The 16,839-nt window shown below is 45.2% G+C and overlaps 1 protein-coding gene across 1 annotated transcript in view; it reads left to right on the top strand.

Annotated features, from left to right (window-relative positions):
* The window catches only part of GALC (galactosylceramidase), a 33,538-nt gene extending 30,155 nt beyond the window's left edge, over positions 1 to 3,383 (top strand). The window contains exons 16-17 of the mRNA XM_010188762.1: positions 1,633 to 1,709; positions 3,240 to 3,383. Coding sequence (XP_010187064.1) covers positions 1,633 to 1,709; positions 3,240 to 3,383 — 221 coding nt within the window. The remainder of the gene's footprint in view (positions 1 to 1,632; positions 1,710 to 3,239) is intronic.
* The last annotated feature ends 13,456 nt before the right edge of the window (positions 3,384 to 16,839 follow it).

Here is a 16,839-nt window from a genome sequence, read left to right as displayed (position 1 = left end):
GGCATTGGCCATCCCAGAGCAGAGCCTGGCTCCTTCCTCCTGACACTGCCCTTTCCCAATGGATCCCCAGGAATGAGGGCACCCCTCAGTCTCCTCTGCTCCAAGCTCAAGAGCCCCAGCTCCCTCAGCCGCTCCTCAGCAGGAGATGCTCCACTCCCTCCAGCATCTCTGTGGCCCTGCTGGACTCTTTCAACCTCTTTCTCAGCTTTCTGGATTATACATTTTCTGCTGACAAAACCCATTTTATACTCAGAAATGTAATTATTTTTACTTTCCGTGGATACTCTGATACACTATTAAATTACAAAAAGATTTAATCTCTGTTTTTACGCTACACCTCAAAAGAAAATCCTGCTTGACATGCAGTGACCTGTCTTGTAGAGCAGTGCAAGCCCATGTGCATACACCTGGCTTAGGTGATGATGGTAAGCGGCCTGTTTCCAAAAGTTATGGTTCTGCTGTTAGTCTGGCTCAGAGGAGTGAGAGCACGTTCTGTTTCTGATGCTAACATTCATACGTGCTCATCTACAGAGCACTTGACAGGCAAATGAAAGCATATGTATCATAATACTCCAATAGCTCAAAGTCCTTTTTAATTTGCTTTCAAATATTGGCAGGTTTTGTTTAAGTGCATTTCCTGTCACTTCATGAGTGGAAATTAAAATTTCCCATAGTTCCAGATGAGTGAAGTGCAGCATCCAGATCTGCAGTGTATCTAATATGAAGACAGCCTATAATGACCTGTTTCACACTGTACCAGACCTTAAAAATAGCCTCCTGTTTGGTAGCTGTAGTTTCTCAGTGCTCGTATTCTTATGTTTTTAATCCACCTCCCCTCCTTTTTTACCATGGATGGGTAGTGTAAGGAAGGCTTTACCTTGGCTTCTCTTAGCATATGGGTGCTCCCTAGGGAAGCTTTGCAATGTCTACCTCCACAACAACTTGTGTGTGTAAAAATACAGCCATGCTTAGCTCAGGCTGTCAGAAACAAATTTTCCTAGCTGAAATGAGAGGATTCTGATGAACCACCTCATTATTTCAGACTGAGGCACTTGTTACACAAGATGGTAATTTTTTTCTGTACAGCTAATTTCAATGATCTTTATATTTTTCTGGAAGGCAGCCTGAATGTTCAATTAACGCGCAGCCAAGACTCCTGCATCTTTGAAGGCTCTACTTGTAGCACTTTAATTATTTTCAGGTCTTCCATCCAGGTGTCAGTCACACTCTGTTTTTGCTTAACTTAAATTTTGGCTAGAACTAAGCAGCAGGATGATGTGACAACTCATTTGATGTAAAAAAGCCCCATAACAAAAGCAGAGAGATCTGCAGAACAAGCCGAGCAACGGCTACTGTCACACTTCATAAACCCACACTGTCAACACAGCGAATCTTTCGCTCTGGCCAGATTCCCAAGAGCATCGGAGGTTTCAGTTATAAAACACGCCTGGCAAAACAGGAGGATGCACTGCTAATGTAGAGTCCAGGGTTGTGTTGCAGTCGGAGCTGGTACAGTCAGTCCTGAACACCTCTAAAAAAATGGGTGTTACTTTCCTTTTGGGTTGGGATTTATCCATCAGCCTCAGCAGGGGACTGAAGTAACGCTCTGCTAACCTATTGCATGTTCTGCAGGTGGAAAAGAAGTATTAATGAAAGGCCTTTCTGGCGTCCGGGACAACGCATGGCACACACTTACTCTCAACATCCAGGTAAGGACACAGACACAAAAAACCCCAGAAAACCAGTTATAGTTCAGTCCCAAAGGGTGTAGACAGAACTCTGCTATGCTGTTTATGTCTACTTGCATTAGTTTGCCTTGACTAAACCACAAATAATATCTCTGCTATTTTAAACCAATATTAAAATACCATACCAAGTCCTGCTGCCCATATTTTTAAAGAGTTCTTGGGAAACTGGAGAGGCCATAGAACATAATGGGAAAGAGGAGCTGAAAGCTGGAGATGGAAGGGGCTAGAGGCAAAACTTTTGTTTAATCCAATGAAAATGTCATGACCTGTTCTGCAGATGTGTGCACTACTGAACTGGTCTGTGCAGCAAATCTGGCTCCCACCAACTCCCTTTTGAGGCCTTGTATGTGGAGCTGCTTAAAGACTGGGGAGCTCAGATGAGCTGTCCTCCTCCTTTCCTCTTGTCATAGTGGTGCTCTGAAAGTGGGCCACTTAATGAGAAGCCTGGCCACATTGCCCTCTTGTCCCCACTTTTGGCCACAGTCACTTGGGAAGGAAGGTCCCAGACTCTACTTCAAGTATATAAGGAGCTGTGTTTTGCCTTTTGTGCTCTCGCACTGGGAGGCAAAGGGATGCTCGTACCTGAGGCATTCGCTGCAATGGGAGTAGTTTGGTTTTGGCTTCTGTACCCCCACATTTGTGAGTGATGCCATCTGTAAACTGGGCCAAGACACTTGCTAACCTGAATGAGGTGCTGGAGATGAAAATAAATCTTGTAAACCACAAAACACTGGTGGTAGTTTTAAAATGAAGATGCCACAGACTTCCATACTTTGGTATTTTGTACCAAACGTGCCTTTGCTGTAATGAGCAGAGTGCAGAGCTCTCTTTAAGAATAAGACTGACTCCTTGAAAGACATTCTTTGCTTTCACCTGTATTTGTAGTGGTGTTTCAGATTAATAAATACAAGTAATCAGAAGTACTTTTCTTCCTAAATATTGTTTAGTGGAACACTGGTAAGAAAAGTTGTGACTTTCACTGAAAATGTTTTTAATTTTATGGTATTTGGAGGTTCTGCCCCTCCTCCTCTCAGCTTAATGACTAAAATACATCTCTCTTTCCTTGTGTCTGTCACCAAGTTCTGCAGAATGAGTGCCAGGTGTACCACAGCCCAAAAGAACCGTTTGTGGTTCCAGGTAATGCTATTCTTGCAGAACCCCTGGAGGCATTTGGGCTGTTTGAGGGAGCCTGACACTGCTGGAAGAGGAAAGCCAGTTTGAGTCTCCACTGAGTTTGCAAGGCGATGAGCTGGGGGCGGATAGGCCTTTTATCTGTTCACTGCAGAGGCATTAGATCCGTTTCACAGAGGTGATAGCCACTGGAGGATTCTGTGCAGTATTTAGAAGCACTTCTGCATGGAAAATGTGTGAAAATGAGTTGGAAGTTGACTTCATCTTTCTGCTTTGACTCTGCTCCCATGCGAGCAGGCTCGCTGTCAGCACCCAATCACTGCACTCTACAAAGCTAACTGCCTTTGCTTTTTCTGACAGGGCACTTCAGCCTCAGGACTGCTAAATGGTTATCCCCTCTGGGAGAACGTCACCATTTCTAAACCAAGAAACGGCTGGGCCGCAATTGGGACTCGCTCGTTCGAGTTTGCACAGTTTGACAACTTCCACGTGGAAGCCAGCTGAGGTGGCTTTTGCATCTGGAGAGCCCCGTTTTCATCTCGCTTGGAATGAGAGCCAGTTCAAACTTGGAGGACAACTTAATGCTACGGGGAGATTGATCTGTTGGCAATGAGTCTGAATTCTGTCCTTGTTACTTGTTAACGGTTTACTTGAGTAGGTATCAACAGAACTTTATCCCCTGGTTGCTATGGGATTTTTGCCCTTTGGGGGGTAAATTTTAGTTGAAGGTAATGATAAAAACAAACCCTCTGCGTTTAAATCTCTTTTAATAACAACATCTTAACTTCCCAGCTCACTTTCAAGATCGCTTTAGAAGTTAACAGAAGACAGGGGCATCTCAAGCTGCATTTTTAACACTTACATGACTGTGTCCGTTCCTTTCACTCCAAAAGACATAATACAATGCCAGTAAGCCTTATGAGCCAGTGACCCCATACTGCTGTAGGTCTGTCATTCTCAAATTGCATTAGGAGGAAGTACCTAGTTATTCGATAGCAAAAACACCCAATGTTGTCTGTTTTTCTGCTGCAGTCTGGGGTTAGACACTACAGTACTCCAAGTGCATGTGGTTACTTCTTCCAACCTCCATTGCCAGCCTTAAAACTGGTTGTGTTTTCAGTGGAAATGGAAATGTGCCCGTGGCTGATCAAGCAGTGCAGGATGTGCCTTATGTCTCAACTACCTCCTTTTTCCAATGAAAACATTGAAGAGGTGCCGTAACATGCAGTTTAATGAGAGCCCTGTGGGGCTTTTTGCACAGTGCAAAGAATGAAAACTTCACCCCATGGATGGGTGCTGGCAAGCAGTGTGTTTGTGTAAGGTCGCACTGGAAATACTGCCCTTTTCCTCCTAGAAACCTGGGCAGCTCTGTCTCACTTCGGGTGGATCGAAAGTTTGGAGCAGAAAATAATTAAAGCCTAACAGTTTTCTTTAGATTATGATGATAATTGTTAGATTATGATAATTATGATTACTGCAGTGCAGAGGAGGTATGGATGCTGTCACATCTTGGTATAGAAGAAAATCTTTTAAAAAAAATAGTTGGCTTCTGAATTTTTTCTCCGCGGTTGGTCAGTTTAATGAAGATATCTGTGCCATAAGGAAACCTGCTCCTGCCTCTGTTTACTGTTCACATTCACACCCTATTTAATTGACAGTGTTTCCACAGACTCGACAGGGCACTGATAGCTGTATGAGGCTATCTGTAGCACGCAGTACCTTACCTTGAGAAACAGGTTTGCAGTGTGCTTCAAATTATACTGATTATTACTCTGATCCACTTCATTTTGAAGGCTGATTCCAGTAGGTATTAACTTCAAAGTTGTCATCTGATATAGAGTTAAAATAAAAATTATCCTGTAATGATTCTTATTACAAAGGTTATCTTCCAAGTTGGCTTTAGGAGAAGAGAGCTTAACTTCAAAGTTGTCATCTGATATAGAGTTAAAATAAAAATTATCCTGTAATGATTCTTATTACAAAGGTTATCTTCCACGTTGGCTTTAGGAGAAGAGAGCTCCACGTTGGCTTTAGGAGAAGAGAGCTCCACGTTGGCTTTAGGAGAAGAGAGCTCCACGTTGGCTTTAGGAGAAGAGAGCTCCACGTTGGCTTTAGGAGAAGAGAGCTCCACGTTGGCTTTAGGAGAAGAGAGCTCCACGTTGGCTTTAGGAGAAGAGAGCTCCAAATTTTGTCCCTAATAAGTAAAAATGTTTTCTCTTTTAGCTATTGCACTGATAATTGCTATTCATTGCTTGCGAATCATGCCAGTACCCTTGAAAAATGGTCCAAACCACTACACTTTAATACTCTTGTGGTAGGCTTCCAAATACTAAGTAACTTTTTGACTTAACTGGGTGAAAAATGAAAGCCATTTTTCCACTTTGTTTTCATTTGGTGGTTGAAATGTGGATGCAGATCTGTTCATTGACTGCTTGATTTCAGAAGGAACGTCACTGGTCACTCCAGATGTGAAGGAATCTGATTTTATGTCCTCATATTCAGCTAATATGAGTCTAGGAGAAGTGGTTCTCAAAATAATCTTGTTTTAGCTGTGATGGATTTTCGTGGAGCTCTCCTGGTAGGTTTGTGTCAGAAGATCAGCAATGACACAGTCGTCCCAAAGGAGACGGCCAGGGTTTTTTAACATTTTAATGCACTAGTGTAATAACCTGTACTGTTGCGTTGTGTGCTGAGCACAATGTATTTCATCACTGAAAGTGTTGATTTTTATTTTTTTCTAATCTTAATTTATAATGTTAGAGGATTAAACTGTTGCGAACACAGTGATTTAATGGCGATGTGATGTTATTGATCTTTGTACGTCTGTAATTCTTCACCCTTCAGCAGGCTGCAATACGTTTGGCAATAACAAGCTGTCAGGTCTTCCGCTGAGGGGTGGATTTATGTTGCCGATTTTAAATACTAATCGTTCCAAATGGGCAAATAAACCTCTTAAAACCCCTTTATTTGTGCAGAATGCTGCTGTGAATGGCTCTTGGTTTTCTCCAGGAAGAAAGCTGACAGTTTTCACACTGAGATTGGTTTATTTCCATCGTGCCATAAATACGCTTGACATTGGCTTAATTGAGTCAGAAGAGTTGGTCTGAATTGCCAAGCAGTCCTCATTAACAAATAGCTCAGACCCCATATGATGCATTAGAACTTGTGCTGGTGATAAGAGGTTTGGGTTTTTTATAGCAGTCAATAGAAATCTGTCTAGTTTGGGGTGGTTTTGGTCTAGTTTGGGGTGGTTTTGGTCTAGTTTGGGGTGGTTTTGGTCTAGTTTGGGGTGGTTTTGGTCTAGTTTGGGGTGGTTTTGGTCTAGTTTGGGGTGGTTTTTGTCTTGTGTGGGGTGGTTTTGGTCTAGTTTGGGGTGGTTTTGGTCTAGTTTGGGGTGGTTTTGGTCTAGTTTGGGGTGGTTTTGGTCTAGTTTGGGGTGGTTTTGGTCTAGTTTGGGGTGGTTTTGGTCTAGTTTGGGGTGGTTTTGGTCTAGTTTGGGGTGGTTTTGAATTTAGTTGAGGAAATGAAACTATCTAAGGGCCAGTCACACAGAACTGCTGAGTACTGAGGTCTTTTGAGACTGAGCTGAAATATGGAAACTCAGTGCTGCACAGCTAGTCTTCTACAGTTTAAATGAGGCGTCTTTACTCTGAATAGCCATTTGAATCTAGGTTCAAATGTGCTTTCTTCCCCTTCCCAAACTTTTAAGGGTTCAACTTTAAAATGGGAGGAGAAATTCCACAGTGCTGGCCGTGTTTTCCTGCTCCTGGAGGAGAAGGGTTCTGCAGAGCTGTAAGAAAAGGGAAAATCTTTGTTACTGCCACCCTCCCTCCCAGGTTTTGGGAAGCTTCACCTACATCAGCCAATCTGGGATGGCACAGGAGCTGCTACTCTTGATTATGCAGAGTGAAGGGGTCATTTGAAGGAGCATGTGGCAATGGCGAACAGCAAATTCTGTTTGGGGTGTCCGTATTCCCCTCTGATGTGACTGCTCTGGGAGCACAAAGTGGTGGTGGTGAGGCGCTGTGGCAGATGCACCCACGCTGCCAAAGACCTGAGAAAGACCCCACAAAAACAGTGCTCAAGTTTCAGGCCCTGACAGCTCCAGCCCTGCCCGCCCTCACGGCTCCTGGCCACCCCCGGGCCACCCACACCATGGGGCCAAAGGCGGGAATCCGGGGTCCTCAGCCAAAGGCGGGAATCCGGGGTCCTCAGCCAAAGGCGGGAATCTGGGCTCCTCAGCCAAAGGCGGGAATCCGGCGTCCTCAGCCCATGGGGGTTGACACGACCATGTACTGACATCAGATTTGACTGGGGTATCGATGGCCCCCGCTGTGGGCTCATTTGAGATGGTTCTCCTCAGAGCAGCGGGGCTGCAGCCGGGGACTCTCCCCTTGAATTTGGACGTCATTTAAGGTAACTTCTGGAGATGGAGAGCCCTCCCTTTTAGGTGAGTGAGTGCGCATTTGGGATCATTGAGCCTAAACCATGAGAATTCTTACCTCAGCTGTGTCTGGTGATATTCCCAGCCAGCATATCCAACCTGTGATTGTTAAATGTCAGTGTGACGTTGTTTGGTGAATGAAATTTTGTCTGCTTAATCTCAGTTGCAGATTAAAGCTCATTTGAGCTCGTTACTTGTGCATGTAGCCGTTTTGGTGTGATTTCGTGACAGGCGCACGCTGGTGTCTCGGTGCAGAGACCTGTGGAGATGCACAATGTCTCCAGCATAAGCTGCCGATTTCCTGCTCAGTCCAAGGCTGCTGCTTCATGCTTCAACTTCAGGTTTTTTCTTGCTTCTCAGCTGATGCTTCATCTTAAAAAAAGCATTTTGCCAGCATTACAGGAAATTTGCTCAATCCAGCAGGGCCGTACCAGGAGGAGGAGGCTGGGAATGCCCTGTTGGTCACACAGCCCATCTCCTGGCCAAATAAGCATTTTGTCCTGTTTAGTTTTGGGACCTGCTCTACTTGAGTGCTGGGGCAAAACAGTGGGAGGGCTCGCACTTCTCTTTTGTAGAGGCTGTTCTGCTACTGATTTTAAAAGAAACAGCTTCATTACTTTCATTTGTGATCTGTGTAAGGGGTGGAGGGACATAGCTCAGCTTTTATTCCCAATTAGGGTTAAAAGCAGTGCAGAATGTGTCTCATATTTATTGAGCTCTAGTATTTACTTGGGAGTGGCTTGAGTCCTTCGTGCAGCACCTGTGATTCTACCTTGAGAGACAAAGTGCTCTGATTAAATGATGCTTTCATACAGACACATCCACTACGAGTACCCCCTTTCCAAGCCAATTGAAGTTTCTCTTTGCTGAATCCATGCGGGAGGCTCCTTTCAAATGCCGTAATGAGAAAGATGTAAATAATTTGTTCCTAATGACATATCTAGTAGATGTCTGCAATGAAAATCCCACCCACCACAAATGTAAATACATTCCTTACATCCCTTGGCTTCATTCTCCTTCCCTGGTTGCACTTGTTAAACGGTCAATACCCACAGACATCTGCTGCCCTTCCCACGCAAGTACCGAGCCAGGTGAAATGCAATAATCTTCATCTTTTGTACAATTCAATCTCTTCAGCTCTGTATTACAGCTAATTGATTTCTCTCTTGTGCTGAATCTGAATATTGTCACCTCACTGGGTTTTCCCATAGTCTCTGGTTAATGAAGCTGAATAGGTTCTCACTGGAACCTGATTTTTGTCATAAATAAAAGTGATACAAACTGGGTTCTGCAAGGAGGCATCAGCAGGACCCTGTAGGCAACTGAGCTTTCTTCTGGTGTTTTAGCTGTCTTTCCTGTGTGTTTTCTTCCCTACCTCTTCACCTCCCCATACGCTCCCCAGTGCCATACAGGGGCGCTGCCAGGGTCACATCTCAGTGGCAGCACTAAGGACTGAGGTGAGCGTTGTTCCTGTGTTATGTGGTGAAGAGGGAATGGTGGATGTCAGTCTTCTGTATCTTCACTGTAGAACTCAGCCTCCTAGAAGTCAGGTACGTTTTGATGATGATTTTTCATGTACAGTCAGGCATTGCAGTGTCAATAGTCTCAAGGATCCCTCCCTTCCTCCCTTTCCACTTTTTTAACACTGCAAGGAACTCAGTACCATGTCAATATTACCAGTGCTACTACTGCAAATAAAGAGAAATGCACGCTGCACATTTCTGGTGATCTGCAGTTTCTCCATTTAGGTTTATCTCTGTCGGGGTCAGTGCTCTGAAAGCAGAATATAATGAATTTGCCTAGAAAACTATATTGACTTTTCAAAATGTGCTGTTCTGGTTTTAAGTGATTATGGTGCACTGGTGCAACCTTGGATATTTTTATGACATTTAAAGTCACTACACTTAGCAGAGCTTTAAGTGAGTGGTGAATGGAGATTTGGAGTGCATCAAAGGACAGAAAACTGTAACTGATGTTCAAAGTAGGAGCAGTTTGAAGATTTAAACAAGACTCGACTGTCTTAGTATGGCATTTATTTCTAACATGGTGTCCTGGGTTCACTCCATGCCTTGATTTCCTCATTAGAGAGCAGATGTGACACAGGGATATGGGGGCCCTGAGCACTCTTGCTCAATAGGCCTGAAGCAGAGGTGCTGCCTGAACTTCCTACAAAGACTCAAATCCTTAGCAAGGGAAAACACTGATTAAAAGCTCAGTGCCACCTGGGGGTGTTGGTGGCAGCAATGCCCATGAGCCAGCAATGTGCCCTTGAGCCAAGAAGGCCAACGCCATCCTGGGCTGGATGAGAAGGGGTGGTTGGAGGGCAGAGAGGTTCTCCTGCCCCTCTGCTCTGCCCTGCTCACACCACAGCTGCAATCTTGTGTCCAGTGCTGGGCCCTCAGCTCCAGAAGGACAGGAACTGCTTGAAAGAGTCCAGCAGGGCCACAGAGATGCTGGAGGGAGTGGAGCATCTCCTGCTGAGGAGCGACTGAGGGAGCTGGGGCTCTGGAGCTTGGAGCAGAGGAGACTGAGGGGTGCCCTCATTCCTGGGGATCCATTGGGAAAGGGCAGTGTCAGGAGGAAGGAGCCAGGCTCTGCTCTGGGATGTCCAATGCCAGGACAAGGGGCAATGGTCCCAAGCTGGAGCACAGGAGGTTCAAGCTGAAGATGAGGAAAAGCTTTGTGAGTGTGAGGGTTATGGAGCATGGCCCAGGCTGCCCAGAGAAGTTGTGGAGTCTCCTTGTGTGGAGACCCCCAAAGCCCTGGCCGTGTTCCTGTGTGACTGCTCTGGTGATCCTGCTCTGGAGGGGTTGCACTGGGGGAGCTTTCCAGGTCCCTTCCAGCTCCTCATATTGTGTAGTTGTGTGAAAACCGCAGTGCTCTGACAGCAGGCCACTGTGGATGTGTTTCTGTGTGTCCGTTGTCACCTCTGCGCTGGGGATGGTGGAGGACAGGGACTGGTGACTGTTTCCTTTTGAACCTGTCCCTAAGCATGCTGCCTCTTCTATTCTTCGTGTCAGAGATCTCCAGTGCACAGGACAGTGATGATGCTCTATCTTTGATTGTAGTCGCACTGTGTGTGGGTGTTTTTCATACCGTTTTGTAAGGGATTTCCCTTGCTCCTGTGTATCAGCAGTACTGAGTGTGGTGTGGTTTTACAGTCTCACAGTAGGGGAAAAAAAACCAGGAAAAAGTGATCAAGTCAGTGAGCTGAGACACGGGTACATCACCCACAGCTGCCACCGCAGTCTTGGTATAAACCACAGGGGAGCAGTGTAAAGGCTACGTAATTTCTCCTTGAAGTTGTGTCCGTCCCTGTGTACTTACGATGACCTAACAAGGTAGGAGGAGTTGTGTTAATGCATCTCTAGAAAGCCTGAAACCACAATATACCCTCAGGAATGCTCAGCTCCAGGTTTTCTCCCTTCTTTTCACTGCAAAAAAGTGATGTAAATTGTACCTAGCAAAAGAGCAGAGTGGTACAAGAGGAAAACAAGGCCAAGTCCACTTGTTGTATCTGCAGTCACGTTTTCTCAGTGTCGTATTCCTGCAGCTAATGAACGCTGCGCACGTTATTGCTTGAGTATAGCAGCTTCTTTTCCTCCAGAGACCTAATTCCCTTTTGGTCCTGACCAACACCAGATTAACAGCAATGCTGTTCGCGTTCACCGAATGTGACTGTCGCCGTGTTTGACACCACCGCTCGGCCCAGACAGTCGGGAGGGGTAGCTCATACTTCAGGCTACAAAACAGCAAAACCTCATTACAGCAAGTCTGATCTGTAGTCGGGAAAAAAATAAATCTATACTGGTATCGCCAAGATTGGTTTCCGAATGAAAAATGGAGGTTTGACATGAACCTCAGGACTTTCTATCTGCTGTGACAAGTTCCTAAGGCAAAGGGACCTGGCGCTCTGCACCGGAGGCACTAGATGGCACTGGAAGTATGGCAAGAAAAGCGCTGTCTTGCTGGGTTTGGTGCCGGCCTCTGGGTCATGAAAACAAGGGATGGAGGCAGCTTTACTTGAGAGGAAAGAAAAGGTCGGGACGACGAGCGGTCTTCTGTGTGCAAAACCTAGGGCTTCTGTTACAAGGAATACTAATTCGTCTTTTAATAACTCTGCATCTGCTTTAAGCAGATTAACCTATAAAAAACCAAATGCTTTGTAAGGCATCTATTACCTACAGTGGTTTGTCTAGATCAAAGTAATTAAAAGAAGAAAAAGCCCCAAATGCTCAATTGCTGCCAGTGGCATTGCTTTTGTGCGCGTCTCTTAATCTTTAACTCGTGTGTTCAAGCTGTGAAAGGATCTGTAATGATTATTTTTAGTGCACAATGAGTTTGTGCACTAAACTTCACCGACAATTGGGAATTATCACTCTGTATCCTAAAAGCCTTTTGCAGGGCACAGCCCTGTTATTGCCAGGTCTCCCTATGAGCAGGCACACGTGCCCTGCTGAGGCTGAGCAGGACAGCGGTGTGCGTGCACAGATGTGATCACAGGATGAAACCCTGGACTAGGTGTGACGGTGGATGAGAGAGGCGTGCAGGAGCTTTGTACAGCACACAGCTGCAGGGTTGTTCCCCATCACTTTGAGTTTTCCTGAGGTGTGAGGCTCATATTTTCTGCTTCAATTTTAAAACACCAGACTGGGCAGCTGCGAGGGACAGAGATGCTTTGCTACCAGTACAAACACGCTGCTGCTTTCTCACAGGATTGTCACCCAGCTTACCCTTGCACAGGGCAGTCCTTTGCTCAAAGTCCTGAGCGTGTCTGCAGAAATGCAGCGTCTGCTGTGGTGCGAGGGTTAGAGCTGGTAAACTGGTAATGCTCAGGTAATGAATTGCAATCCCTTCTCTTGATGACTGATCTGTCAGTAAACCCTGTTTTCTCTGTGCATTTGTCCATTGGCTGGAGACAAGCAAAGGCAGCAGCCCTGTAAACTGTATGTGAAGGGAGGACACAAAGACCACATCGAAAACTGGAAGTTTGACTTTGGGGTGATTGAGTAACTTAGAAAAACAAAGGGGTCAACAGTATGAAAGCAGAAAGGGAGGATGGGTTTGTCCATCATCCAGTGTCTCAGCACAGCATAATCAGAAACACGGGAGAGGTAAATGAGCAGTGATTACCAGGAAAGCAATTCACTCCCTCATGCCACGTTCTCATAAGCTTTATGTGCCGTAGGTTAATAGCCAGCTCTTTGCTTTCACTCTGGATTAAGCCCCAGGCTTCCCGAGGTGATGTCCTTCCCTGTCTCTCATGGAGCACCAGTGTCAGGCAGCTCAATGCTCATCAGGGCACAAGCGTGGGCCTGCTCAGGTCAGGTAACGCCTTGCTCAGGAAAGTACTTAGTTGTGGGGTCAGAGTTGTTTAATTTCTGTAATGCCCCAGAAAGGGCCTACCCAGATGTGTTTAGGGACTGGGAAGCAGAAGGACTTTGTGGAATTTAAAAGAGAGGACATGTAAAACTAGGAAGTGGGGACTGTTGTCCTTCATCGTTTATGGAAGGCATCTGTGAGGTTTGCTTCTCGAAAGGGTGGCGATGTCATTTGTGTGGTGAGGAGAAGGCACAAGGCAGGGAACTTGCTGCTTATTGAAGTGGCTCTTATGACCAGTGCTTCACATCAGCTCCTGCGGAGGAGGATGGTAATGTTTTCTGTGGGAGTGTTGTGCCCCTCTGTTTAACGAGAGGGAATGTTGTCTTTGAAGAACTACAGACATTTTGCTTGTTGGTTTATAACCTTAATACCATCTGTGCCTTTTTTGTCCATTCTCTTGATGAAACTCCTCTGAGCGCTGCTGGTTCTCTTTACAGGTCCTTAGGTGCTCTGTGCTATCTGGGTCACAGCTCTTTTCCTTGTGGTCTGCTCTGACAGAACGTGATCTTCAGGAACATCTTGGGTTTTCATTTTGCATTTCCTTGCTATAACTTCAGCTTCTTGTGCAAAAGTGAGACAGAAACTGCTCCATGAGGTGCTGAGGGACTGAAATGTGGACATTAAACCTTGATAGGTTTCCTTTTTTACCCATAGGATTTGAAAGGCAAATCGCTTATCAGAAAAATGTGCTTGGATAAGCGAAGGATGTACAGGAAAGTGGAAGAGAGCTCCCAAGACACGGTATGGCCTGCAGAGGACATTTATTTACAAGGATCTTTGGAGCAGGTGAGTTATATGGCCCTCTCTCCAAATAGCACCACGACGACTGTGTTTTGTTCAGTCAGCGCAGGGATGCAGATTGCAGCCTGTTAGTGATGTTTCGACTCATTTTGGAAAGTTCCTCGTGGATTATTTAGTGAGTGAATTTACTTAAGACAGAGCCTTTAGCTCCTGAGAGAGCAGGAAGAGCCGAGCCGCTGCTGTAAATATGTGCTTGCCAGTCTCTGGCAGGAGCTCCTGTTCTGGCTTCCCTATCTGCAATGATAAACCATCTGCTTGGCCCCGGTGCTGCAGCGCTGGTGGGTGCTTGGTGCTGTGATACACAGAACAGAGCAGTGAAGTTAATAAGCAAGAGTTCTAGTAACAGAGCTCAGCTGTAATGCGGTGCCTCAGAGAGCCATACGTAATGCTCAGCACAGCACAGAGCTGTGACCTGGAAAATGCTGTGTCAAATGAAGGGCGTGTGCCAGTCTCTAGAGCAGGGGAGTGAAGTGGGGTACCTGGGAATAGCTGCCTGAGTACCGACCCTCTGTTAGTTATGAGATGTTTTAAGTGAGACAATGGACCAGATTCCCAGAGGAAGAGAACTTGTGGATCTTGGTGACCGTCACCTGGAGCTGTGAGTAGTGACACAGAGTCACAGAATATGAGGAGTTGGAAGGGACCTGGAAAGCTCCCACAGTGCAACCTCTGCTCCAAGCTCAAGAGCCCCAGCTCCCTCAGCTGCTCCTCAGCAGGAGATGCTCCACTCCCTCCAGCATCTCTGTGGTCCTGCTGGACTCTCTCAAGCAGTTCCTGTCCTTGACCTGAGGGGCTTTCTTCCTAGCTTCTTCAAGGCAGCCAGCTGTCTGGAAAAATGGGGCTGAGGAAACCAGAATAATCTTCTCACAAATAAATGGTGATGTTTAACAGGTACCCGATGTGGTAGCAAAACGATAGCAGTGCATTTCTTGTGGTGATTTCAAAATTACTGCAAGAGCAGGGAAAGACCCACCAAGGGGAAACTTCCACAGCCTTCTCATTGCTGCAGCCTCCTCTTGAGCACCATACAGGGTATCTGTCAACTGTGGTTGGAATGGGAGAGGAAAGCATATCAAGGCAGTGACATTTCTCATCGTGGTTATAAGAAAAGGGAATTTAACATTTGCAGTGGAGTTGCAGCTTCAGTGACTGCTTTCTTTGGGCTCCAATCAGTTTCATACAGATCAGTATTTTAACTCTAGTGGGATTCGGTTTGAGAAGCAATGCTAGATCCATTATTTTCACAAAAAGTGTGCAAAAGTGAGACCAGATGACTAATAACTTTCTGGATTTGTTGCTTGAGGAGCATAAGAACTCCCAAAGAAGAGTCTTTTCCAGTGTGGTCCTTTCTTGAACCCACTTGATGCACCTGGTGCATCTCCTTGTCTTGGATTCAACCAAAAGCAACCAAACAAGGGACCTCAAGCTTGGCTTCAGTGCTTCCCATGCATATTTCATGGTTTATGGTGCATAAGAGCAGCCCTTCCTAATGCTGATGCTAAAAGGATATGTTACCATTCCAGAGCAGATTGTGATGTTTTAGATAAAGAAGAGCTCACAATTCACAGCAACACTCAGCTTGGTGGGTCTGGATTTGGAATAAAAAGATTCAGACCTTTATTTTCTCTGATTCAGTCCTGGAAATCAAACTGGCAGTCCATTTTCCCCTAATGTTGAGGTTGCTTGCTGTTTTGGAGGGGTACATGTTTTGGACTTAGCCTCATCCTATGGTGGTTTACAGTTGCTGCCAGATGAGTTACGGTATTTGAACTGAGCTGAGCTGTTGTAAAAACATATGTATGTTCTTAGCTTGCAACAAATTGCAGTAATTTAATGATGCTGAAGACAGCTCCAGCATAGAGAAGACACCTATTAAAAACAGTAAATCAAGCTCTGCGAGCCCGAGAGCTGAATTGGAGTTGGAGCTATTCCACTGTCTCTACATGCTGCATCTTTTCTAATATGTAATATGTAATAATAATAATAATAATAATAATATGTAATATGTAAGCTATCTGCATTTACAGTTTTGCCATTCAGTGTCTTGCTTACAGCCATGATGTGTGTTAAGAGAACAGCACAACTTTTGAGATCTACATGATCAACTATCACTAATAACGATTCCTGTCCAAACTGAGTCTCTTCATAAACCGCATTTTGAAGCATCTTGTAGAAAGACTCAGTACCTGAATGATGGCAAAACCTGTTTCCCATTTACCCCTGTCTGATGCTGGGAGGGGAGGAGGTAAAGTAGTAGAGGGGAAAAACCCTGGTTTTCCTGGTTCTGCACTGAATGACTCCAGCAATATCCATATCCCAATGGAGTGGACAAGGGAGAAATCCCAGCAAAGGCACTGTGACATGAGAAGGTGTCTTGAACTGTGCTCGACCTTAAATTCTAGTTTCTTTTACGGAATATGAATGTTAAACACCGATCCCACTTCACTTTTACAGATGAGGTTTATTTGTTGAGTTTTCTGGATGAGAGATCAGTATTTGTATTACCTCTGGCTTCAGAACATCCTCAGTATTTGCTGCTTTTCTTCCCACCTTCAGCTTCTTGTATCCCCTTCGCATCTCACACCATGAGTACACACAGTCCTTCCGTCTTTTCCCTTTCAGCACTGCTTACGATTCCAGGGCCCGTCTTTCATATTCCATGAGCCCCTGGAAAGTCAATAAATGTCAAAGAAATGTTGGATTATTTATGTATTTACTGGGTCTGTGCTACATTTCTGAGCAGGCCCTTATGGCATTTGGTCATCACATTCTTTGAAGACATAACACAGAGTAACAGCACTGTAAATATATCAAAAGAATTTTGACATTTGCCACAGTATGATGAATCTGTATCATTCTTGAGACATTATTGTGTTAGAAAAGCACTTCCTCCTTCATCATCTCCTTTCCAAATAACTTGCTCAGCTCTCTATTTTTTTCCTTGTGCTTTTTAAAGGATCTGTAAGCTACTGCTTAGTGCAAGAAGGAGCCAGACTGGTCTGAGACTTTACGTATTTCACACAATAATTTTTCTCTGAACTGGTCCCAAGTCGTGAGCGCTCTCTCATAACAGATGCAAAAAGAAGAATCTCATTGGGATGATGCTTAAGCCCTTTGGTAGGACTTGAGTCAAGATTTATGGCTGTGGCATTGGTGACAGCATCTTTCTCGCTGCACGGTTGGTACCCTGTAATGAGCTGCCCTCCCTGCTGATGCTGTTTTACCAGGCAGGCTCTGTCACTCAACTTCTGCTGGTTATGGGTAAGGTCAGCACCATCTCTCCCAGTGTGCTTGAATGAAATGGTGCAAACAGCAGCTTTCTCTTAAATCTGG

This window comes from Mesitornis unicolor, unplaced genomic scaffold, assembly GCF_000695765.1.
Source record: "Mesitornis unicolor isolate BGI_N332 unplaced genomic scaffold, ASM69576v1 scaffold3920, whole genome shotgun sequence".
In the NCBI taxonomy this organism is placed as follows: domain Eukaryota; kingdom Metazoa; phylum Chordata; class Aves; order Mesitornithiformes; family Mesitornithidae; genus Mesitornis; species Mesitornis unicolor.
The sequence above is the reverse complement of the archived record's forward strand: the minus strand, read 5'-3'. Positions and strand labels throughout refer to the sequence as shown.